Source organism: Panicum virgatum, chromosome 8N (genome assembly GCF_016808335.1).
Source record: "Panicum virgatum strain AP13 chromosome 8N, P.virgatum_v5, whole genome shotgun sequence".
In the NCBI taxonomy this organism is placed as follows: Eukaryota; Viridiplantae; Streptophyta; class Magnoliopsida; order Poales; family Poaceae; genus Panicum; species Panicum virgatum.
Window position 1 is genome coordinate 14,217,325 of NC_053152.1, and position 25,446 is coordinate 14,242,770.

A 25,446-nucleotide genomic window follows, 5' to 3' on the forward strand; every position below is an offset into this window, starting at 1 on the left:
TTAATTTGAAACAACACAAAAGATTCCACACCAATTCACAGTGACAAGGTTATCATATGCTTTCCAGAAAAAAACAAATATTTTCATGCCGCGGAGGAACAGAAATTCTACTCTAAAATGAGGTCAACAAAGAGAAGAGTGCTTCAACAATACAGTGCCAAATCTAATTAGAAAGATAAGTAAAGTGGCAGTTACGTTGTTGCAAGGAAGAGCCAATATTTTTTTTTAAAAAAGTAGATATTTGTTCTGAAGAAAATTCATGTCACTTTCTGATCATAGAGCAGGTTCTACTTCATCTTGGATATTGATCTCTCCTTCAAAAGACCACGTCTCATCGCTCCTGGGAAGTGGAGGCCTGAAATTTCATATAGGATGTTAGCACCGCAGAATAATAGCATAAATTCTGTGATTCTACTGGTATTAGGCATTTAAGTAAAAGACGAAGTTGTATTTAAAAACTGGTTTAAACAGTTTTGATAGAAACTGGTTTGAACTGTAAAAAAGGAATGTCATTGCACGTCAAAAAACTTTAAAGAGATGAAAACATTTAGACACTGCGTTTAACATGTCTCGGCTTCTCTAGAAATGCTCACTGTAACCAATGAAGTTTTTTTTTTGGTTTAGTTTTCAGCCTTGCAAAAAAAAGAGGGGAAACAATTTTCGAATACATAAGACAACATAATAAAACTAGATGATCTGAAAACAGATCATTGATCTGACGATGTCTGAATTGTTCATACCTGGTCAAAAATTGGTACACGTTTCCCATTGAGCTTATCAACAATATCAACTATGGAAGGCCTTTTGTTCCGATCAGCCTCCACACACTTCAGCCCAATTACAATGCATGCATTTACTTGCTGGAGGCCATTTGGATCTAGTGATGGGTACTTGTGTATTATTTGCTCATTCGTTTTCCAATTTTGATGTACCTGCAGAGTTGGATTTAATCCTTATTGAGAATGTATTAACTGAATACATGGAAACATTCTAAAAGCCGATGTTTCGAATTTCCAGTCATCAAGTAATGCTGTCTTACATTGGTAACAAAGTTTCTTGCAGATCTGTCTTCAGAATATCCACAGTTCTTCTCTCCAGTCGTGATCTCAAGAATAAGCATGCCTAAACTATATATGTCTGACATGGTGGAGATTTCACCTCTGTATAGATATTCTGGAGCCATGTACCCACTGCAAGAGTTTATCAAAGAATCAAACACATTTTAATTTATACCAATTGGAAGGAATAATCATACTTTGTAGTTTGTTTCGGCTTACTTATATCCCTTAACATTGACTGTGTACATCCTGGTCTGCTCTTGGCCAAAGAGTCTTGAGAGACCAAAATCAGCAATCTTTGGCACCCAGTTATCATCCAACCATATTGAGCTGGGCACAAGGTTCATATGAACAAGGGGCCCATCCAATTCCTTGTGAAGGAAATGTAAACCTTGGCAGATCCCTTTAATTATTTTGAGTCGTGTGTCCCAGGTTATTGACGTAGTGTCCGCTGAAGAAGTAATAAGATGTAAAGATCATAAGGATTCTAACATAATATTGTCCAAAAAGTGTGTATTGCTTACATTAGTGGCAATAAAACGAACATCGAGAATAAAAATAATGATGTATTCACACATTTGTTTACATCTCAAGTATGGATAATACAGAGAGAAGACAAATGTGAGGGATAGGGCATTGCATACCATAAAGATGCTTGTCAAGACTTCCCTTCGGCAGATATTTGTAGCAAAGACAGCTTTCGATCACGTCTACAATCACATATCTCCCACTATGCTGAACTACTTTCTTCTGTGCTTCGTGGCAGAAGCTAACCAGCTCTACTACATTTCTGTGTTTAAATGCCATAAGATTTGTAACCTCAGTTTCAAATGTTTTGCCAGCCGGCACTGGTGAGTTCTCAGCAAGTCTCTTCACAGCAATCATGCGGTTCCCTTCTGTCTCTGGAAGAACACCCTGTTAATTTAACCTCCTCCATGGATCATTAGTACAAGGGTTTTGTATAGAAGAATTTGATGTTTAAATGTTAGGGCCTAATAATCATTTACCTTGTAAACTATTCCAAATACAGAGCGGCCAAGTTCTCGCTCAGAAGCAAAATCGGTGGTAATTTCCTTCATAAAGGTCGCTGGTAGGTTTGTCGGTAATGTACTCGCAAGACTCTCCTGGCTCTGCAGGCTCGCCATTTCTGATGATTGAGCTATGGATCTGAGCTTCTACAAATCGAGTCTTCTACTGTACCCAAACAAGCAAGAAATTTTTCGTAACCACACATGCTTAAGAACAATCATGTTTTAAGAACATATAGCAAGAACATGATTGTTTTTAAAACATTAGAAATCAACCACGCTTCTTTTCTTTTCGATTCATAGAGTGACAAGGGGGACTGAATGTAAATAGACAGCTTAAACCACAGGCGTAACACTGAATAGCACAAGTATGATTGTAGCAAGTGAAAATAACTTCAGAAATGAACAGATTATTAGAAGCACTGACCTGGAGAAGAACTCTTGAAGGATCCTAGCTGCAGGGATGGATCTTGGAGAAGGAGCATACAGGCGGATATGGCTATGAGATGAGTGCCTCCATTATTGCTGCAAAGAATATAAAGAAGCAGACAGGCTAGGGACCAACCGAGTAAAGCAAAGACAAGTTGACTTGACCCAAGCTTGCCCTGTCCAATGAGATTCTGGGAGCATGTGGTCACGCGCTTGGAAAAAGCTGGGCAAGTACTATGGAACTTCCATTGCTATGCACACTCATCTGAACATCCCCCGTGACTATAATACTTGGCACAAAGAAAGGCATTTGCAAAATGCACGCCTGTTCAGTGAAAAGTATGGTGATACACGTTGCAGGCGGCTGATTAGTTAGCACCAGAATGTGAGCAATTGTCTATCAATATCTCCCAAGTCTGTTTACTGCAGCTCTTTCACTAAACTGCCGCTTCAATTTTGCCTTTTTACACTCCAATGGATAACACCTATTAAGACTTGTAGAGATGGTATTAAATACTGTTGACACTAATTATATTGTAGAGAAGCCTGGAACCACTTATTACAGAACCCATGAACAGAAAATGTACACCACAAACCAAGAAGAAACGTTAGATACTTAAATGCCATTGATAGTACCCAATCAAATTACAGCAACACAACTAAACTGCCACATCAATTTGCATGTCCGATACTACTACACACATATGGTTTACACCAACAAAGCCTTTTTATTGGCACATATATGAGCTGAGCCTTGTCAGTACAACTCCAATGAACTTGACTTAATCCCGTGAAAGTATTCCACTATTGCTGCCGGTGCAGAACAATCGTACTGATTATTTGAAAATGATAACTCAAGGTCAAAAAGCAAGGAGATGCCTGAGGGAGGAAGGGAGGGAGAGGGAGAGAGTGAAAGAACAAAGATGATCTGAAGAGCACCTGCCATGTAATCCTGCGTACCCACAAGGTAGAACAGATGACAATTGTTTTTTTTTTGAAGGTTCAACGGGGGGGAGAGGATCCCCACCTGGTTCATTCATCAGAGTGGCCCCTAACGGCCAGATGTAAAGTTTTACAGCATTTTAAGTTTTACATTGCCGAAGAGAAAGCACTACACCAAATATTGCTAACACCGAACAGATGACAATTGTCTCGAGTTCAGTACACGGTCACCCAAGCTTCAAAGCAGGTTTATTTGGATGGCATTTGAGTTGTTCCTCCAATTGTTTCTTGAGTGCATCATCTTGGGAACCAATAAGCCGGACTTCCCTGAGTTTAGTGAGATTTCTTATCTCATCAAACGGTAATGTCAACCCACTGCAGCAGTGAAATGTCAGCTGCTCAAGACTTCTCAATGCTAATGATCCAAAAGTTTCAAGTAACGGGGAGCTGCAAGCAATCTCGAGGACCTTGACCTTTTCATAGGACAGGACCTCTACCCCTTCCGCCGTCTTGACTAGAAAATTGAGGTTGCCATCTTGAATTGGCTTGAAACAGAGGCGCAAAACACATAGTTCTTGGAGACCACCAAGCACTGCCATGTCATGTTCTGCTGGTGTGGCCGTGTGGTTATCTCCAAAACCAACTTTTTTATCTTTCTAAGCAAGTTGATCCATTCTGGCAACTTGTTTACAAGGCCAAACAGCTTAAGGCTCTGTAGGTTCTTCGGAGGCGGGGTGTCACTGGAGATGCCATCCAAACAATTTTGACTGTTCTTATTTATCCACACTGACAAGGATTCCAAATGAACATGATCTGAGATGGCAGAACAGAATTGATTGCTGTTTTTTTATTTATGCCGAATACTCCGAGCTTCCGCAGTTGAGTCAGCTTCCTGAGCTCACTCAGGATGGCTTCACCCCTTGCAATATCGACATTAACAACCCCAATCGTGGGCAATGCGGTCAGCTTTTCAATCCCAGCATGCAGCTCAACAGCTACTCGTTTATGAGGACTCGTGAGGTCGGCAGGGGTGGTAGTGCCACCTCGGATGTACTGCAGCTTCTTTAGCTTGGTGAAGGACGCCGGAAATGTGACTATGGAGATGTTTCTGACATCAAGAATCTGGAGTTGCCTCAGATGACCCAGAGAACTTGGCAAATGGCGGATCTCACTGCATCCCCTCAGAGATAGGTACTTTAGGCGATGCAGAAGGTCTACAATCTTATTGAGGTCTTCATCCGTGGCATCTGATGCATTCTCCAAATCAAGCACCCGAAGCACTTCCATACTTGGAGAGATGAAAAATGATTCCCATTTCCCAAACACTGTGAAAGAGCGTAGCCGAGAGAAGTCGATGCTCTCAAGCACAATCCTGTCTCTATCCCAGCTTTCCTCTATAACAAGGTGCCGTCCTGTGCGCCCGGTGGTTTGGCGGCAGCATCCCGCTAGCGCAAAGACCTCCAGTGCAAAGGTAACATTCTCCTCTTTTGGCCTCGAAATGATGTATTCATGGAAGAAAGCACTGACTTGGAACCAAATCATTCTCATGTTTGTGATGATTGCCTGCTCTGGTGGTTGAATCATGCTCAGCTCAATGATCTTAGAGAAGAGCTCCTCCCCATTCTCCTCTGCAGTATAGTTGGACTTGTCCTTGGAGTAACCCTCTGCGACCCATCTCATCACCAAATGCCGCCTCCGGATGACCTGGGACTTAGGGAAGATTGATAGATAGAAGATACAAGGTTTCAGGAAATCTGGGCAAGAACGAAAGTAGGAATGTATCCAGCCAAATAGGCTCTGTAAACAAGCAAACTCTTGCCCTGTCTCCAGGTTTGTTATAAATTGGTCATTCAAAACTCTGGTTCTTTCTGCCCAGTTGTATACTTCAGCCAAAGAGTCAGCTATAGCAACTATTACTTTTGGAAGTCCACCACACTTTGATATAAGTTGTCGTAGCTCCTTGTCATTATCAATATCGTCTACTCGGAAATATGCATTCTTCCTTACCTACGAGCATAAATAGAAATTAAACTATGTTTAGATGTTTTAAATTGGAAACTATAAAGTGCATGACATACAATCAAAAAGTTATGTAGATTAAAGAGTGCATGCGTCAATTCAGCACAATATCAGGAATAACTGAAATTATGACAAGCCAGGCGATCAGCCTCAACCGAACGAAGATGAGCAAGAGTCGACAACCTCAAGCTTCATGTGGCCACATGATAGTCAGGACAAGACAACAGGAGCGATGTGTTAAAAGAAGATGTGGCATGAAAACAGCGGAGGCAATGTGTCAGAGAGTAGATGCTACACCAAAAGTGGCAGTAGCAGACTGAAAGAAACAGTGAACTGAGATCCAAGCTAGGAGTAACAATGTGGTTTTTCACTAGGAAGGAAAAATAGGCATCCAAATTCAAGTTGAAGCGAACTCTGAACATCGGTGGTTAGGAGGTACAACCACACTTCCATCCCTAACCAGTTGAGCTAAGCTCACTTCCTACAGGAACAGTGATGGGTTGTGACTTGTGGCAGTTGAAACACATAGGAAGAAATAAATCCTAATCATGCACCCATGAGAGACCTATGTTTGTAACAAGATGCATTATGCAAATTATATTAAATGATGAACTATAGAAGTGGAACTTAAATCTGTTTAAACACACCTCCTTCTTGAAGAGCTCGATGGCTGCCCCAATTTCCAGACCTTTGACATTAAACACGAGCTCCTTTCTGTCTGCGCAGTGTAAGGCAAGGCTTGTCTCATTGGCTATGCAGCACGGATACGGATACGTGTATCGGTATCGGGCCGATACGGATACGCGGATACATCATTTTTCCTAAAAATCCGATACGCGGATACGTTTTAATATTTTTAGAAACAAATAATATTATATATTAATTAAATAAAAAACCAGCAATCCAACGTAAAACTCCACTACAACACCACCCACCTCCTTAGGGCAGCTCCAGTGTTGATCCCAATCGAACAGAGAGCGAAATAGCAGTCGATTTATACACTGCAGTAGTCGACCAAATGTAAATAAGCCCACTAAACTAGACAATACGGCCGAGCCCAGTCCACCATTGCCTTATCTACGACTCCCCCGTCCCCTCACTAGCCAGACCGACCCTCCTTTCCCCCACCTTTCCCCCACCTCCCAACGATCCCGTTCGGCCGCCGCCCCCAGCGCCTCCTCCTCACGTCTGGTTGCCGCCGTTCGTCTGCCCCCTCGACCTCGGGTTCGGCCGCCGCTGCCCTTCCACCCCGTCCACCCCGGTGCCTCCCTCTGCTCCTCCTCCCCCGCCGCCCTCTACTCCTCCTCACCCCTCAGCTCGCGCGCCTCCCTCGCCGCGCTCGCCTGCCTCTGCGGTGCTGGCCCACACGCCGGAACCGGTTGAGCTCGAGCGGATCGGGCGCCGACGGCAGCCAGGCGCGGCGGAACCGGCCGGGCTCGAGCGGATCGGACGCCGGAGGCGGCTAGGCGCGGAGGCCGCTCTCCCTCCCTCCCCCCTACAAGTGGGGGCCAGGCGCGGCGGCGGCCAACTCCTCCTCCGCGCCCGCCATGGCCGACGCCTCCCATCCGCCACCTCGAGAGCCGGCGCGCGTGGCCGGCTGGCCGCGGGTGGGGAGGGCGGAGCGTCGCGGATCCGGCTCCGGCTCCCCTCCCCTGCTCCTCCCTCGCGGCGGCGGATCCGGCGCCAAGCTCCTCCCCTGCTCCTTTAGGTGGGCTGTAACTGGGCCGTATCCTACCAAATACGTATCGAATCTGAGGTTTCCCGGCCCAATACGACCCAGCTCACAGATACATCCAGGATACGTATCGGCGGCGTATCCGCGGCGTATCCGTGTCGGATACGTATCGGATACACGATACGCCATCAGAGCCACGTATCCGTGTTTCTGAGCTCATTGGTAATTACAATAATAATGCTTTGAGAGCGTCTTGATACCAAGGCAGCTTGTATCAAGTCCCATTCTTCTGTGGACTTAAGATTGTCAATAACAACAAGGCACCGGTGATCTTTTAGAAGGTTGTGACACTCTTCGATGGGGTCTCTGATTCCTCTCGTGCTGCAGTATATAGCTTCGTTTGCTTTGACAGAATGTGAATGGAATTGCAAAAGTAAGCTGAGACAGAAAACCCTTAAATTGAATGGATAGGACACATCCACCCAACCATGCTTATCAAACTCACTATTCTGAAGCATATGCACCTTTTTGTGGTACAGATTTCTAACAAGAGCAGACTTCCCAGCACCAGCTACCCCCCACACGGACATCACATATTCACATGCAAAGCGTTCACACGTGCCAAAGCTGGATACTTAGGAAGTTCGTCAATTTCTGGAATGCGTCCCATCAGAGGGGAAGGGACCATTACAATTCCCCTATCAGTTGCCTTGTTCTTGCCTCCATCAGATTGAGGACCCTGCAAATAAGATTTGTTAGGAGGTGTTTGGCAGACAAAGAGTTTCAATTCTAGACCTTATTCATCAATGGAGACCATTCAGTTATGGAAGTGGGATGCACAATGAGAAGTATCATAGAAAGGAGCAGTTATACCTTTTGCTACAATATGATTGGAAATGTCATGCATAATGATTGGCAGGTAAAAGAGAATCCATGGAAATGGAACAAATCTTTAGCTGAAGTAATTAATGATGCTCCAGGCTTACCTCCTTAAAAAAGAAACAAAATGACTGATCAGCTGAGAACCGCTGGAAGTATGGAAGTCTTGTGCAGAAGCTTGCGATCTCAAACTGCTGTGTAGACACAACAATACGACTCCCATTTCCCCTGTCTGGAAGGTGCTTTCGAATGGCTTCCCACTCTACCATGGTGGACACATCTTCCAGGACAATGAGGTATGTTTGGTTGTTCACTTGCTGCATGAACTCCTGAACAAGACTAGTCCCAATGATTGCTTCTTGCTGCACTTCACGGAAGTTTGCATTTTTTTAGAATTGGGAATATATATTAAACATATTCCAGCTTCTGTATCAATTGATACATATAGCTGTTCAAAACCACAATCCACACAGTAACAAGCGTCCGAGCGAAACAAAACAGAGTAGTAGAAATAAAAGAGACTAAAAAGTGCTTAGACATAGGCAATCCGATTAATGAAAGGACATCCATTCGAAGCGAAGATTTCCATGGCAGAACACTCAAGTGCGCGACACTCCTCTAACACCAGCGGCCTTTCCTCTTCTTTTTGTAGCAGTGCCCAAAACCGGATCCAATAAGTTCCTCTGAACAGCACCTGCATAGACGAAGAAACTCGCGCACAGTTAAAAGTAATATCATTTCGCGTTAGCCAGATCGCCCATAAGATTGCACATGCTCCCACTAAGACCTGATATTTACGTTGTTTTCTCAGCCCATTTAACCAGTAAGTGAACATATGATTCACATTTAACGGCATAGGTAAATTAAAAACAACACTTATCAGTCTCCATAAGAATTTAGCGTTGTGGCAATCGAAAAAAGGTATTGTATTGTTTCATTAAGATTACAGTAACAACATTTTAAACTCCCTTTCCATCGTCGTCTAGCTAAATTATCCTTAGTGAGAGTAGCTCCTGACGAGGTCATGGAGGTTAAAAGGATGCCATAGCTTCACCCAAGCGCGGCATGTGAAGTTTCCCCAGACATTTGGGTCGTCAAAGGCCTTCCTTGTGATGGATGTTGCCACAGAGTCACCACCCGTTACCCATACTGAGACCACTTCAAGGCCATTTCCTTCCCTGGTGATCAAATTGGTCAGCTCTTCGAGGTCTCGTGGCATCCAGGCTGTGTCCCTTGTTTTGGCAAGCATGCCAGAAGATGGACCGGCGACTGTTGGCTGATTCATCTCCATAATGGGTTTGGGGACAAAGTCACCAATGAGGTAGCGGATGTTTCTCTGGTTCACATCCTGGACCCTTGCCTTCAGCTGCTCAATGTCAGTGTTAGCCTCATCCAGGGATAGTGCAGGTGCCATGCAATTGCAGCACTTGATTAAGCGGAGCCACCAATCGGACTTTGTGTCCAAGTGTACAACGAACTCGATGCAGTCCTCAACATCGTAGGCGAGGTCACGGACCTGCGTCACCCAGGTGCTAACAATGTTATTCCTGACGTGCTCCTCAGTTGTGACGCCGAGAAAGGACTGCATCATCTGGAACTCTCCAGCGATGAATACCAGATCCCGCTGTGTACTCTGTCGCAGCCTTGACTCCTCCTCAATAGCTGACTGGGCCTTGGTCAGCGTCCCCTGCACCAACGACTTGGCGGCCCCAAGCACTAGGTCCGCCATTGCTCTCTCTCTCTGTCTTTCCTTGTGTGTTTTTTTTGTGGTAGCAGCTAACACCTGACGATACTATTCCGCAGAATTGTTCATCATCTGGGTACCTGGATGTGGAAATGTAAAAGGTGAGTCCAACAACAAAACATCTCACTTGGACATTAGTAAACATCCAGCATCACCTGTAAGCGAGATGAGATTATGACAAAACAATTTAGCTGTAGACTCACTAAGTCTTGCTTTTCAGCCTCAACTAATTCAATCATTAAAAGCTGGCGCCTCTAGGTCAAGGGATATGCACCTAACACGACACCATAACAAAGTAGGCATGCTCAAAAGGAAAATTAATCAAGTGGGAATGTGGTACAGAATGATTGCACTAGTTTTCAGATGGAAACAAAATGATTGCTTATGAACAGCATAATTGGTTGCCTCAGAAAGTTCAGTAATATATTATAAAAGTAGTGCATCTTGGAGTAGTTGATTTCATACCATATTTCTTAAACCGTGAAAGCTTATCATACTAATTAAGACGTCCTTAATATGAATTAGTTTGGTATCATCCAGCTTTGACTGAGATGGCGAATGCCAAGCCTAGGCAGTAGGTAGGCACCATCGAAGTTGACTCCTTTTGCAAATATTATGCTCAATTAACATTTCTTTTGAGGTAACTACAGTTACCAGACTCAACTAACAAATAAAGAAGTACGGCATAGGTGTATATATAGACAGGTTTGTACAATGTTTTGTACTAGCAAAGTTTCTATACAGAATGGCTGATGGAATATTTGCAAAAGGTCTGCACCAACATGCTCAGTAATAGCACTATCTTGTAAAAATATGCTTATAAGAACAAAATATCCTGATAGAATTTGTATTTTAATCTAAAAAATTGTTTTCTTTTTGGGTCCCAAACATCGCACAAATTTTACATCCTTGAATCAACCAGTGCATATGTCCAAATCAACACTGCTCTTCCTTTCTCAGCTGTCTGGACAGTGGAGACGTACCCAAGTTGGAAAACCAGGTTTAAGTTTTGTACAAAACAAAAGGACGCTGAAGGAAAATCCTACGTTGAATGCAACGTGCACACAAACAGGAACCTGTGTGCATATCAGAAAAATTGTCAGGGCCTACATATCAACCAAAAGTGGGAAAAAACTTTGCTGTATGTTTTAGACCATCCCTCATGTCGAGAAGGGTAGGCCTGGCGCAGTTGGTTGAGTGCTTGCTCACCAAAGTGCCAGGTTGTGGGTTCGAGCGGCCTCCCCGCAATTTCCTGTGGGGGTAAGGCTTGCCCGTATATTCCCTTCCCTAGACCCCACTCGAGTGGGAGCCTCTGGCACTGGGTCTGCCCCTCATGTCGAGAAAGCAGAACAGAAAATAATAGGAACATTAATAAAGAAAATAAGGGTCATGCCAGAGGCAGGGTAAACTAGGGAGATGAAAAGGGAGGAAACAGTTTATATTCCATAAGCGCATCAGTTTATAGTCCTGCACATTAGCTGGCGCCCTGCGTTGCCAGTATGATTTTGTTGCAATAATTATTCATTCTTCAGATGCTCTGTTCTCCCAAAGAGTTGTCTAAAAACTAATAGCAGTATAGCACATTAATATTCAGACCACTTAAGATGTTGTAATCTCTCCACCAACTTGCTTCATCACACTGGACAAAGAATCTAAATATAACTGACTGAAGATGTCGGAACTATTCACGGACGTATGATGCAAGCTGTCCTGAATGTTACTCGGATCCAAAATAGATAGAGAAAACTGGCCTAATCCAAAAGCTATGATACAAACTAGTGAATTTGTGAAGCCACCAGAAAAAATGAACTACTCATGAATCTGAATTTGTAAGGCCTATACCACTACTAGAAAATAGGTCAAATATCCAGGCCAAAAATACCACTTGTTGTTTGAACCGGTACTAATGTAAGCCATCAGCACCGGTTGCAACACTAGCCGGTACTATTGGCCTGCGCCGAGCACTGGCAAGACGCGCCACGGCACAAACCAGTGCCAAAGCACTGACAAAGGCATCGGGTAATGCCATGAGCCGGTACCAAATGGTCGATGCATCAATGGCACCGGGTGAAAGCACGACCCGGTGCTATTGGTGCAGACATTGGCACCGGGTCACGCCATAACCCGGTGTCAGTGCATACCTTAGATATAGGCACCGGTTGGTGGCAATTGAAAACACGTCTTTTGGCACCGGTTGAAAGAATCGCCCGGTACCAAAACATGGCCGCCCACTTTGCCTCCGCGCGCGATATTTTAAGTCCGATCCGTGGCCATTCATCTCTCACATCTCTCATTCTCTCGTCTCTCTCATCTCTCATCTCTCATCTCTCATTCTCTACCTCTCATCTCTCTCACCTCTCCCACATGAGGTTTATAAAACTTTTTGTATGAATAGATTTATAAACCATTCATACAAAAAGTTTTATAAATAGATTTTATTTAGTACTCTGAAATAGTAAAAAAATTTCGCAAAAGGATCTAAACACTGCCTGAAGGTAGACTGCTTTAGATCGATCAGCCAAAAGAATCTGGAAAATTCAGAACCAAAGTTTGTTAAATTTTTTTAACTTACTGTCTTTGTTCCAAATTATAAATTGTTTTAACTTCTCTAGATATATTGGTTTGCTACAATTTAATATCTGAGAGTACCAAGCTAGGATGGCATGAAAATTCTCACCATGCACTTCATATATCATCAGCTCTTACATAACCCTTGAAAATATATATGGTGAATTTACGTGTCAATTGTTCGTGTTCTTGCCATTTGCCAACACGGTCCAGTTAGCCTACGGCACCCCTCAATTAAAGTGTTTCAAATATCACAAATTGGAAAACAAAACATCTAGCATTATAATTAGAAATTAGGGCAAGATAACGCCAAATAAGCTAACAGCTCATTAACAAAACGAGGAAAAGAAACTAACTTGGCTTGGCGCTCGTGAGCCAGCTTGGTCAGCTCGCTAAAAAAAAGTATCCCTCACTCAAAACTGAAAAAATAGTAGTAGGATATTTGCCCACAGTAAGTGTGCGGTTCTAGAGATTTTTTTAGTTATTGTAGACGTGAAAACGTGTCACGCCAAGCACTGAGTTTCCTCTAACAGTTACGTTACAAGCACTAGAAGAAATAGTAGTTTCCATGACATTTCTCCACATGATGTTTAGAACTTCGTCATTGAACAGTCCATAGCTACGACGAAAATCTCAGATTTGTCATAGGTCTTCGGCGGCAGCCCTCGGACACTCGCCCTGTTCATGGTCCGGTTTACATGGTTTATGGGCAAAACCCGACCCAACCCACAGGAGGCACTGTGCAGTGGTTTGGTTTCCACGGTTTTCGTGGTTTCCACGGGTTAATAGCGATGCAGCCCAGAATCGGCACTGCGAGAGAAGGCGGCGCCATCAGAACCTTGCATAAGCGTTGGAAACAGATGTTGGAGGGCGCGAGAGATGAAGCCGGCGCAGCGCGGGCACAAAATCGAACTTGGAATCTTGAATTGGAGCACAGGAATCCCGGCCAGGTTGCTGCGCATCGATGGAGGCGGCATGCAAAAGGCTAGCTTCTCCCACTCCGCCCAATCGCCTGCGGCCTCACCTCGCGGCCACCGCGATGTACGATGGGAGGTGGAGGTGCTCGGCCGAGATGGCGGGCCGCTTCCGTGCCGGCCTCAGGCAGCTCCTTGGCTGTCAGGTCATCGCTGAACTGCGGATCTCGCAAACCCTAGCGTGAAGGTCGTCTGGAGGACGCGAAGACGAAGAAGACGAGGATGAGCTGAGATGGGTTGTGCGGCTTAGAACTGGATAGAATCCAACCCGGGCTGCACTTCCAACGCAGCTTGGGATGGGCTGGTTTACGAGTTGAGTTGGGTTTCAACCGGACCATGTACAGGGCGATCGGACACTATGCAACCGTGATGAAAGAAAAAAAAACGCATCACAAAAGAACATAGGTTTCGTCATAGTTCATCGGCATAGCCCTCAACCCTTGTGGAACTATGACAAAAATAAAATGTGCGTCACAGAACAACATTTCATATCATCACAAAAACGGTGCGCCATCAACTGTCGTACTTGCGATGGGCACGATTCATCATAGAACCAGACCGGCTGCCACGTGTAGTGACCTGCACCTGCCGGTCCACGTCCCTGGCTTGTGGGTCAACTATGTCAACGACAATCCATTGTGTTATGTTTGATCCGGGCGTCCACTTGTACAAGTGCAGGCCCAGCAAGCTGACGTGGCTAACATGTGCAATTGTAGGCCAAGGTAGACTGGTCCAGTATGTATAGCTGGCAGCCACGTGTGCTGACTGGGACCCGAAGGTCCACGTGTCAGACATTGTTAGACCTGGGGCCACAAGATACCTGATGTGACTTGATTCATTACCAGATATGGAATGGGGCATGTCTCATAACCATTCAGCATGTAACTAGTCGGATAGACTTAGAACTAGTCGGTATAGAAAGAAACCACCCGAATAGTACTCGGTGCAGACTCTTAGGCTCACACTGATCTAGGGTTTCTTGTAACCTTACTCCCTCGGCCTATATAAGGGCGGGCAAGGACTCTCCCGTAGAGTAACGTGAAACAAACCAGGTTGTCGAACGGACAACCCGACTCCCTATATTGTCGTGATAGTCCCTGGATCAATCGCTATCACATATAGAATACATCTCAGGCAGTAATCATAGTCATACCATTGATAAACGGTGCGATCACGGGTTTAATTATTATAGCATTCGGGGATATGCAGTACGAATCTCTGAGTACAAGCCCGCTAGGCTAAATGCGAAGCAAACAGAAAGCGTAGCGACAACTAGACCTCAAGCCAACACCATCTGTGTTTCCTCCACAAGCATCCTTGAGCATAGCATAGCTTCAGTAGTACCAACCATCGCGTTGATGTCGTACTCTAGGTTGAACCCTGCATCTAGCCAGGCTATCCCCAAGGACGGGATTGGTTCATGTCACCATCCCCATGAACCATTTATATGTGGATGCATAATGGTATAAAATAATGCCAAGGATAGGCTATATCTTCCTATGCAAGTAGCAAGCAATATATATAAGTCATAAAATCCCCTTCGACGCGGTCTGTCCCGGCATCCCAGACTCCCGGTCTCCTTTCTTCCACTACGAGTAACCCAACCCTGGTTTGGTACGGGAACTCCCTCTCCTCGCACCTCAGCTGCTATCCAAGCAGGAAAGTAGACTAGATGGAGGTAGAAAACATATGTGGATCTACTCTATGATGTGAAGCTAGGTCCAGAAATGTACATGACCAAGTACGCGGCTATACGTATAGTTTTCACCCTGCAGAGGTTGTAAACCTGTACCCACTCGCCCCGAAACCAGCCAGCAAGGAACTCCGGCTGATTCCGTGGCACCAGTCTAACGAAACTAACGGCTACGACACCAATCTGCTCCCGGTTTGGGGTGCGTCCTCCCGCGAGAGGTCGCCCGGGGCTGTGAAGCAATCTCTAGAATGGGATTCAAACAAATCCTACTGATCGAGGGCTATAGGTCAGCCCTCTCCCTCTAACACTGATACTCTATCCTCCTACAAACTTGGTGCCGCGCATAGCTAGCCCGGACTGGTTCCGCCCTCATAATGGATAAGTGGTGTGCACGTTTGGCATAGTTCTGTTTTTAGGTCCACAATCTCGAACTATATTGTCGGGGCGAGCATCTTCATCCAGAGATGCGTATCCGTAAACACAGTTCATGGTCGGCACCCATTACAGGTATTGCCCGCCTAACACCGCTATTGTTCTCGAAGGAACGGTCCTGCATCCGCCACAGGTGCCCATCAGGATTGTGCCCAACACACAAACCCCAGCTTCCAATCCGACGATCGTGGAAGGTTTGTTCGCCCCCGCTAAAGCCCTAGTCACCAACTCCTATATGTGGAGGCAACTTCACTCACACCAAGACTTTCATATCACGAAATCCCACACAAATATCGCACTGATGGTAGTCAAAGCATTCATTAATTCAAGGTAAATATAGGAATCAAGGAATACGGTAAATAAATGGCTATGCAAGCTCATCACAACACATTCAATAATAAAGTGTAGCGTATCTAGCAAGCAATGCCTAATAGGTACTCAAAGTAAGGATGGGCGTGAACCTGGCGGTTCCCCGTAGTACTCCAGAGTCTCGGGGTAGTCCTGATCACCCGTCAGCTCCTTGGTGCCAGGTCCTATTCGTAAATACGGGGAAACATAAGGTCCAAAGTGCAAAGATGCACAAAACTCACCATAATAAGATCCAAATCAAGTCAATTCCTACTCTAACGGGTAGATCATGATTTTAGAAGAATTATGAAACTGGGTTCATAATTTTCTGAGCTACGATTGATTTATCATGATTTTTCTAAGATTAAAAGTATTTTTAAAATTAATAAAAGGATTTTGGAACAAAAAAAAAGAAAATTAGTGACATATGGCAGCCTCTGGGCGTGCCACGTGGCATGCTGACGTCAGCATGATGTCAGCGGGGGGTCGGCTGGTGCGGATGTCAGCATGGCCCTTGCTGACGTCAGCATTGACCGGTCAACATTGACTAGGTCAACGGGTCAATGGTCAAAGGGGGCCCACTGGTCAGTCTCTGGGTCTCACCGACAGGTGGGACGTACGTGTCAGTGCTGTGTAAAAAAAAGAAAAAGGAAAAATGTGTTAGCGGGCTCGAAGACGAACTGGGCTTCTCCTCTTCTTGGGCTGATCGGGTCGAATCCGGCCCATCTCCTTCTTCTTCTTCTTTTCCTTTCTTTCTCCTTTCTCTTCTGTGGCTGACACCTTGGCCCACGTGTCAGCGGATTCTCCCTATCTTACTGGCGGGCCTGGGATGTCATCCTCTGTGGGATCTGGTGTAGCTCAGCCCAGATCTGGTGTGGATCCGGGCGTGTGTGCGTCTGTGTGCCATGGCTGGGCGTGTGTCATGCACACAAGGTGTTCGATCCAGAGCCCAAATGGGCTCGGCTCGCTACGACCACTAGACACTACGGCGAGGCGGCCACTAGACACTACGGCGAGGCGGCGGTGACGTCATTCCCTGCGGCGGCGGCTCGGCTCCAGCCGCTAGGTGGGCAAAGGCCAGGCTTTGGGACTCGGACACGTGTGCGCGCGGCACCAGCATGGCATGGCCACGGCAAAACCTTGGCACAGCGGTGGAGCACATTGGTGATGGCCAGCCTTGGCGCCACGGTGAGCAAGGCTCAACCATGGGCACCCGCTCATGCGCGCGCGCACGGCGCTCGCCTGGCGAAGCCTTGGTGAGGTTGTGGTGGCATGCTCAGCAGCGAGGCGGACAGCCACGGCGGCGAGGCCATTAGCTCCGGCAGGGCGCGGCACGAGCAAAGCTCGGCCTTGCCCGGGGCTAAAGGTTGTGCGTGCACACGTGCGGGTCCTCGGTCTTCCGAGGCCGCGCGCGGCCGTGCCGGCCGAGTGGTCACGGCGGCACTGGGTGAGAAGGGGTAAAGGCGGGTTGCGGGTTACGGTGGTGAGTCACGTCGGGCTCCTGCAGGCATGCAAACAAGAGGGGAAGGGTGGTCCTAGGGCTTCGCTACGGGTGGCTCATCAGTGGCCAAGGCAACGCCGGCACAAGGGGAAGGGCAGGACAAGGCGGTGGCGCTCACCTTGCGGCTTGGGGACGGCGTGCACGGTGCAGTGGAGAGGCGGTGCAGGAGCGTTCGTGCCATGCGGTGCCACACATGGATGTTGGTGTAAATGTCTGGGCGATGGCGCGACGGAGCAACGGTGGCGGCGGTGGTTTCTCCTTCTCCTTCTCCTCCTCTATTTCCTCCCCTCTCTTGGGTGCAGCTGTTCTAGGGTTCAGCGGAGGCGGCCGATGGGGTTTATATAGGCCGTGGCACTAGGGTTTAGGCTTGGACGCCGAGGAAGGATGGCGGCGATGTGATGGCTGTAGGGCTTGGCGACGTGGCGCGCATCGGGGAGCCCCGCGGGGTAGGGTTTTGAGGGCAGAGCGGATCACGCGTGCGCGGGGTGGTCGTGGCCGGCAAGCGGGGCAGGCGTGGTGTCAGCACGTCAGCGCATCTCGCGGCGAGACGCTCCGCACACTGTCACAACACGTAGGAGGCATGGCGGGTGGAAAAGCAGAGGAGGGTGCGGGCGGTGAGAGGAAGGGGATAAAGCTGACAGGCGTGGCCTGCCTGTCAGTGACCCACGGTGGCGAACGGGCGTGGGAGTGGGGAAACAAGCCGGTGCGGGAGAACTGGGCTGGTTGGGCGGTGTTGGGCTAACTCGGGCTGGGCAGGCCAGTGGGGGTGTTGTCAGGCCGGCTCGGGCCGCTCGGCGCGTCCGCGCGCGGGGGTGCGCGCATGTGCGGGCCGGGCCGGGCAGGCGGTCGGGCTGTGTTGGTTTGGGGGGTTTTGGCCCAAACAGGTTAGGGGGGTTTTGTCAGTTTTTTTATCTAATTTGAATGGCTAATTCAAATTAAATACCACCCAATTCACACAAAAATCATTCAAACAACTATGAAATTAGCATTAAGTCCTTATATTAAATTAAATTTAAATTCTAGGAATTTTGAGGAAGGGTAGCATTTCTCCTTAAGTGATCCTAGCTAACAACACTCTCACACAAAAAGTTTTTGAAAACTCGTATTTTTGAAGAACATAACATTCCGTAAAATTACGGGATGTTACAGTCTTCCCCCCTCACGAGAATCTCGTCCTCGAGATTAAAGGTTTACCTGGGTTTCAAACAAGTATGGACACTTCTCCTTCAGGTCGTCCTCCTTCTCCCAAATGGCCTCTCGTTCTGTGTGGTTGCTCCATATAACCTTGCAGTATGGTATTGTGATCCTCCTCATTTCTTTGATGGCTCTGTCCAGTATCTTCTCGGGGTACTCCACGTACTCGAGGGTGTCTTGCAAATCCACGGCTTCTGCAGGTATTGATTCCTCTGGCACTCGAAGACATTTGCATAGCTGTGACACATGGAGCACTGGGTGTACTCAAGCAAGCTCTTCTGGCAACTGTAGCTTGTAAGCTAAATCTCCAATCCTTTGGATGATTGGGTAAGGTCCGATATACCTCGGGGCAAGCTTCCCTTTCACATGGAACCTTCGGGTCCCACGAAGTGGTGATACCTTCTGGTATACATGATCTCTGACTTCAAAAGTCAGTTCTCTTTGTCTCTTTTTGGCGTAGCTTTTCTGTCTGCTCTGGGTCGTCTTCAAGTTCTCATGAACCTTGGCCACAATCTCAACTACTTCTTCAATTGATTCTGGACCAAAGAAGGATCGTTCTCCGACTTCTGACCACATCAGCGTGGTTCTGCACTTTCTTCCATATAACACCTCGAAAGGTGACATTTGGAGGCTAGCCTGAAAGTTGTTGTTGTAGGTGAACTCTGCATATGATAGGCTCTTTTGCCAATCAGTGCCATAGGTCAAAACACAAGCTCTCAGCAAGTCTTCGAGTATCCGATTGACTCTTTCAGTCTGACCATCTGTTTGGGGGTGGTAAGCGGAGCTGTACTCCAAAGTGGTCCCAATGGACTCATGTAAGCTTTTCCAGAATTAGGCAGTGAACTGTGGACCTCTATCTAATACTATGCTCTTGGGTGCTCCATGCAGTCGCAGGATGTTGTTGACGTACAAATCTGCCAATTTGTCAACTCTATAGTTCTCCTTGACGGGTATGAAGTGAGCCACTTTGGTCAATTTGTCGACGATTACCCATATTGTTTTATATCCGTTCTGGGTTCGGGGTAACCCCACGATGAAGTCCATGCTGATATCATCCCATTTCTATACTGGAATGTCCAAGGGCTTGAGCAGTCCTGCCAGACGTTGGTGCTCGGCCTTGACCCTTCTGCACATATCACATTTAGCCACATACTCGGCTATGTCGGTCCTCATATCATTCCACCAGAAACAATCCTTGAGGTCTTGATACATCTTGGTACTCCCTGGTTGTAAGGAGTATTTGGAGTTGTGACCTTCATTCAGGATTTCATTCAGGACACTGTTGGCATTTCTTAGCGTCGCCACTAGGAGTGGTTAGTTCCTAGCAACGGCGCCTCGAAGATGCTATGTGGTATGTCTTAACGTTTACAGAAGGATTTGCAAGCACACGGATATACCGTTATAGCATTTCACCCGGAAGTATTCAAGGTATCATTATTTATATTTTCCCAAGTGATGGCTAGGTTGTGTAAAGTGTATTTACTTAGTTGCATAACCATGACACGTATGAAGTAAGATGAAGACCACTGACTATACAGGTTTAAGTGATAAATAAAGGATAATTAGGGGTAATGTGACACACACAGAACAACCAACTCTCATGAATAAAGAATAAACAAGCAATCCTAAGGTTAGTGAGAGCATAGGCAAAGATTCCTAGTTTACTATTCATGTTAGCAGATAAGTTACGTTAGCCACATTGCTTAGAGCTGCAGGTGCCAGGAAATTAGGGACATCGGGGAGAATGACCCGTACTGGAGAACAACCAGTCCCGTTTCATCTTTGCATGAACTCCTACACCGTACCTGAACGTCGGGGAGTACGCTAACCGAGAAGCAGCTTCCCGGCGGACCGACAGGGCTATCACCACCTGCGATCTACCCCAGTCACACCGTGGAGCACCGTCATATCCAAAGGATCCCGCATACCCGGGCACCATGCCCGCATATGAAGTCGCTACCTTAGCACCCCCGGGTCCCCTACCCTTCGGATGGACAGGTAAGATGCTAAGGCAAGCCCGAAAGCACAACGAACCGATATCCTTACCCAGATCATCTGGTCTAAGCAAGCAACTAGTATAACTTGAATAAGCACTTATCAAGGCTAAGCAAGCTACGAACATAGCAAGATAACCAAGAACGAACCCAATATGAATAGCATAACGAAAGTCGGAATACAAAGCCATACCAGAGGCCGAGGATTGCTCGCCGACCCCGAGGACGACTGGATTCGTTAAGGAGATGAAGTACTATCCTAGCTCCACTACCCTAAGGAGTACAAGTCACAAGAGAGTGTAGAGAGAGAGGCCTTCAAGTGGTGTGTGTGGTGAGAGTGGTGGGAGGCCCTTATATAGCTCTTGAGGTCGGTTCCCACCATTAAACATGGAAATGTGCAAAACCGCCTTTGGGAGGATAGGATCAAGCTTCCAGCCAAATCTCAGCGTAGGACACTGACAAGGGGGGTCGGCCGACCCCCCCTTGGCGCCATTTGCCATCGACCGTTGATGGTCATATTTCACACTTAATGACCGTCAATAGACACATATTCGGTCCTTCAACCATATGGTTCCTTTTTCATCGACTCTGTAGTCGGCTGCTTTTCCTTCCTTCATCTGTTCTCGTATTTTCTAGATCTCGGGACACTGTTTCTGTGCTTCCCAAACCCTGTCCTCAAGGTCATACTTGATGATCATCTCGCTTAACTACCCTTGCTCTACTATCTCAAGCCTCAGCTTCTCTAGTTCATCACACAGTTCGGGCTGTTCATTGCGAACCATCATGTTGTTGCAGTAGCTCTTCCTGCTGAGTGCATCGGCCACAACGTTGGCTTTTCTGGGGTGATACTGGATGTTGAGGTCGTAGTCCTTGATCAGTTCCAGCCATCTTCTCTGCCTCATGTTCAGCTCTGACTGGGTGAAAAAGTACTTCAAGCTTTTGTGGTATGTGGAGATGTCACACTTGTTGCCGATCAGGTAATGCCTCCATATCTTCAGGGCATGCACCACTGCTGCGACCTCAAGATCATGGGTTGGGTAATTCTCTTCATGCTTTCATCGCTGTCACAAAGCATAAGTAACAACCTTGCCTTCTTTCATCAGTACGCAACCTAGACCTTGGAGAGAAGCATCACAATATACCACGAAATCCTTTCGGATATCCGGGAGAGTAAGGATTGGGGTAGTAGTGAGCTTAGACTTGAGCTCCTAGAAACTGGCTTCACATTTTACTAACCAGACGAATGGTACCCCATTCTTGAGTAACTCAGTCATTGGCTTGTCTATCTTGGAGAAGTTTTCGATGAATCGCCGATAGTATCCGGCCAATCCGAGAAAACTTCTGATATCCGTGATGTTCTTCGGCTGCTGCCATTCGGTCACAGCTTCAATCTTGGCGGGATCCACTGCAACGCCTTCTGCTGTCAACACATGGCCTAGAAATGCAACCTTCTGTAGCCAAAACTCACACTTGTTGAACTTGGCGTATAGCTGGTTCAGCCTCAGCTTTTCAAGTACGATCAGCAAATGCTCTGCATGTTCTTTGGTGGTTTCGGAGTAGATTAGAATGTCGCCAATGAAGACTATGACAAATTTATCCAATTCCTCCATGAACACCTTATTCATTATGTTCATGAAATAGGTTGGTGCATTGGTCAGCCCAAAAGATACGATAGTGAACTCATACTGGCCATATTTGGTTGCGAATGCTGTCTTCGGGATGTCTTCGAGATGAATCTTCATCTGGTGATAGCTGGATCTCAGGTCAATCTTGCTGAAGAACATGGCATTCTTGAGTTGATCCAACAAGTCATCAATTCTTGGCAACGGGTACTTGTTCTTGATTGTTACTGCATTCAAGGAGCGGTAATCGATGCAAATTCTCATGGATCCATCGGTCGGATATACTCCTTTTCTAGCAACTCCTTCAACTGCTTCTTCAGTTCTACCAGCTCTTCCACCGACATCCAATAGGGCCATTTGGTGATTGGGGCTGTTCCTGGCACAAGGTCGATCGCAAACTCAATATCCCTGTCGAGCAGTAGTCCTGGAAACTCTTCGGGAAATACATCCGAGTACTCACACACTACTGGCACATCGAAGAGTGTTTTCCCTTCTACATCATCTAGGTTGTGTACCTGTAGTACCTCCCGGGACTTCAGGGGTTCTACCACTATCTTTTTCCCACTGGGTGTTCTAGGATTACAAGTCGAGGTGAGCAAGGTATGACTCCCTTATGTTTGGTCAGCCAATCCATTCCTAAGATTACATCAATCCCTTTTGACTTCAACACAGTCAGGTCAGCCATAAAAGGCATACCTTGGATCATAATCTTAACCCCTTTGCACTCAAGGGTACATCTAAGGTCTCCAAGAGGGGAACTGGTGACTATAGGATGGCTTCTAATGGTCATGGGAATGGAGTTTTGTGAAGCAAACTTGGTGGAAACATAGGAGCTGGTTGCTCCGGAGTCAAACAAAACCAATGTTGTTGCACCATTAATTAGATACTTACCTGTCACCACTTTGGGTGCATCCCGGGCTTCCTCCTTAGTCATGTGGTTTAGACGACCACGGTCGGTGGTGCGAGGCGTCTGCACAGGCCTGCTAGCAGGTGCTGGAGCGCGAGTAGGCATCTGCATCTTCTTTTCGGGGCAGTCGTAAGACTTGTGGCGCGGCTTGTGGCTGTTGAAGCAAACAACCGGGAGCGGTACCAGTGTTAGCTCGCTGATTCTGCTGGAAGTGGTTGTAGCCTCCTCCTCATTGAGCAGGTCCCTATTGTCGTTGTGTTGGTTGTTCCCTCCTCTGAAGCTTCTGTTCGGTGGGTTGGAGCCAGAGCGGTAGTTGTTCCTAGACGGAGGAGCTGGTGCTAACCTGCGTCGCGGATCTGCTAATCAGCCCACCTCTTCTTGTTGTGCTGGCGGTCCTCCCAGCCAAGTCTTTCATTCTCGATGGCAATGCAATGGTTCACCATGTGGCGGAGCGTGGTGAACTCTCATCCGGCCACCATTTGGCGAATCCCGTGGTGCAAGCCGTGGTAAAACCAGAACTGCTTCTTCTCCTTGGTGTTGGTGTCGTCGGGGCATACCTCATCATCTTCGTGAAGTGACGCTTGTATTCCTCCACCTTCATGGTGTCCTGAGTCATGGTGCGGAACTCCTGAGCCTTTTGGATTAGGACTTGCTTCGGCATGTGCTGGTCGCGGAAGGCCTTTGCAAACTCCTCCCAGAGATGTGAGCTGGATCTGCGTGCAAGTCACAGTAGCTATCCCACCATGATTTGGTAGGACCCTCCAGCTGGTGCATAGCAAGGGCGACGCACTCCTCGTCATTGCAATTGGTGAGGTCGAGCTTGGTCTCAATGATCCTAAGCCAGTCATCGGCATCCATTGGGTCTTCTGAGTAGCTGAACGTAGGGGCCTTCAGATGAATGAATCTCTCAATCTTGTGGTGTAAGCCCTCCTCCTAGGGTCCGAGGTGCTGTCCCCCAAGCTGGACTCCCTACTCAGCAAGCTGGGTCAGACGCTGCATCCACTGGGTCTAAGCAGCCATAACCTCGGCTAGTTTAGGCAACAGTGGCGGTGGTGGTGGCACTTGCTACTGCTGAGGTGCACCTTCAACCTTGATATCCTCATCGACTTCTTCATCTTCGTTCTCTTCTTCTTCCACCTACCCCACAGGGTGTTGAGGGGCTTGGGCAGCCGGGGCTGCGCCCCTGCCACGCCCCACAGGTGGAACAAGCGCGAAAGCACGTCCGCGTCCGCGGCTAGCTGGCGGCCACATTCACGGCCACATGAGCGCGGCAGTAGCTTCCTCATGGGCAGCATCCTCGAACCGGGCCATGATTCGGTTGGACCGGCGGATTGACATCTTTTGAGAAGCTAGATAGACGAAGGTTTTGCTTTAACGTACGTCTCTCATAAAAAGAGTTACTTTAAAACATAACAATTAGCTCAAATACACTCAATGTGAAGAACGAAGTACATCATGAAACACCATCATAAAATCCAAGCACTCAGTCAATTATGCATGTAGTACAAGAGACACTGGTGCTTATCCGAGGTTACCTCCTAGTCCTTGGATAGCACACCCAACACATGCTCTAATGATACATCGTGAAGAATTCAAAAGGGGTGACTCTTATCGCTTACATGACATCTCATGACAACTCTGCCGGCATTTGACCTTGGCTCAACACTACTCATGACTCTCATGCCGGAATGGGACATCGGCGACTACTACACTACCACTACCTTATTCAGACTCTACTGCTCATACTCTACTCTGGGCGAGGACGCTTGCGGAACAGAAACACTCTCTTGAACTTCTCTGGTAGTCGGCAGGGAAGATCTCTCTAATGGTCTCTAGGCCCTGCAAAACCTCTGGTGTCTCGACTGGCGGTGGCAGGCTCTCGTACGGGCAGCGGTGCAAGTGCAGGTCAGTAGGGATCAGCTGGAAGTCCTCCTCGTGGATCTCTATCTGACTCTCCTCTGGAAGCTGGCTCTACAAGTCCTGCAACTCAGTCACCCTCACGACATCTGTCTGCCTCCAAGTCTCCTCCAAGCTGGTAGCCTTGTCGCAGTAGTGTGCGACAGTGCGGAGCAGCATGGTGATGTTGTTCTGGTTCTCCCTCTGGCGAGTCTCGAGCTCGGTGACCTTATTGGTCATGGACTCCAGGTACTCTCTGTCAGTGATGATCATGTGAAGATCATCCATCTGCTTCTCCATGCTGCGGCGCTCTGCCTCTGACTTGCTTAGCTTCTTCTCGGCTTCAGCTCTTGAGGCCTTGTCGAGGTCGTTGTTGACGGTCACTAACGACCAATTTTGACCGTCAACTCCTACACAAAAAGGAACCAAAATGTGGAATAAATGCTAGGATAGATTTATTTACTAACAGATTCCACAGATGATGTTCTAGAATATGTGCAAGTGATTTTGAGCTAATTGGGCAGCATAATGGTGTGGTTTAAT

General features: G+C 47.1%; 2 protein-coding genes and 1 pseudogene across 4 annotated transcripts; all 3 read right to left on the minus strand.

Moving 5' to 3' along the window:
- Positions 1–23: 23 nt before the first annotated feature.
- Positions 24–2,668, minus strand: LOC120686373 (cysteine-rich receptor-like protein kinase 19). 3 transcript variants are annotated; one of them, XM_039968570.1, is made up of 7 exons: positions 2,514–2,668; positions 2,066–2,252; positions 1,703–1,973; positions 1,278–1,509; positions 1,040–1,190; positions 741–932; positions 24–355 (listed from the first exon to the last, which is right to left on the minus strand). In XM_039968570.1, exons 2-7 carry the CDS (start codon positions 2,201–2,203, stop codon positions 332–334), a joined length of 1,008 nt encoding a protein of 335 aa, XP_039824504.1. In that variant the 5' UTR covers positions 2,204–2,252; positions 2,514–2,668; the 3' UTR covers positions 24–331. The 3 variants fall into 3 exon arrangements, with proteins under 3 accessions (XP_039824504.1, XP_039824505.1, XP_039824506.1); XM_039968571.1 differs by having other exon boundaries at positions 2,066–2,249; positions 2,514–2,639; XM_039968572.1 differs by lacking the exon at positions 2,514–2,668 and having other exon boundaries at positions 1,703–1,960.
- Positions 2,669–3,672: 1,004 nt separating this feature from the next.
- LOC120684813 lies at positions 3,673–11,151 on the minus strand (annotated as a pseudogene).
- Positions 5,823–8,409, minus strand: LOC120686679. Its single transcript, XM_039968890.1, has 3 exons — positions 8,138–8,409; positions 7,350–7,890; positions 5,823–6,214 (listed from the first exon to the last, which is right to left on the minus strand). Exons 2-3 carry the CDS (start codon positions 7,739–7,741, stop codon positions 6,019–6,021), a joined length of 588 nt encoding a protein of 195 aa, XP_039824824.1. The 5' UTR covers positions 7,742–7,890; positions 8,138–8,409; the 3' UTR covers positions 5,823–6,018.
- Positions 11,152–25,446: the final 14,295 nt, after the last annotated feature.

What these genes read in the sequence shown, in the direction of transcription:
- LOC120686373 (XM_039968570.1), bottom strand. Translation starts at nt 2,203, where the DNA reads ATGGCGAGCCTGCAGAGCCAGGAGAGTCTTGCGAGTACATTACCGACA. An exon ending in TCTTGACAAGCATCTTTATG is followed by an intron (nt 1,510 to 1,702) that starts GTATGCAATGCC and finishes TTACTTCTTCAG; the next exon opens with CGGACACTACGTCAATAACC. An exon ending in GTCAATGTTAAGGGATATAA is followed by an intron (nt 1,191 to 1,277) that starts GTAAGCCGAAAC and finishes AAACTCTTGCAG; the next exon opens with TGGGTACATGGCTCCAGAAT.
- LOC120686679 (XM_039968890.1), bottom strand. Translation starts at nt 7,741, where the DNA reads ATGTCCGTGTGGGGGGTAGCTGGTGCTGGGAAGTCTGCTCTTGTTAGA. An exon ending in GAGCTCAGAAACACGGATAC is followed by an intron (nt 6,215 to 7,349) that starts GTGGCTCTGATG and finishes CAATGAGACAAG; the next exon opens with CCTTGCCTTACACTGCGCAG.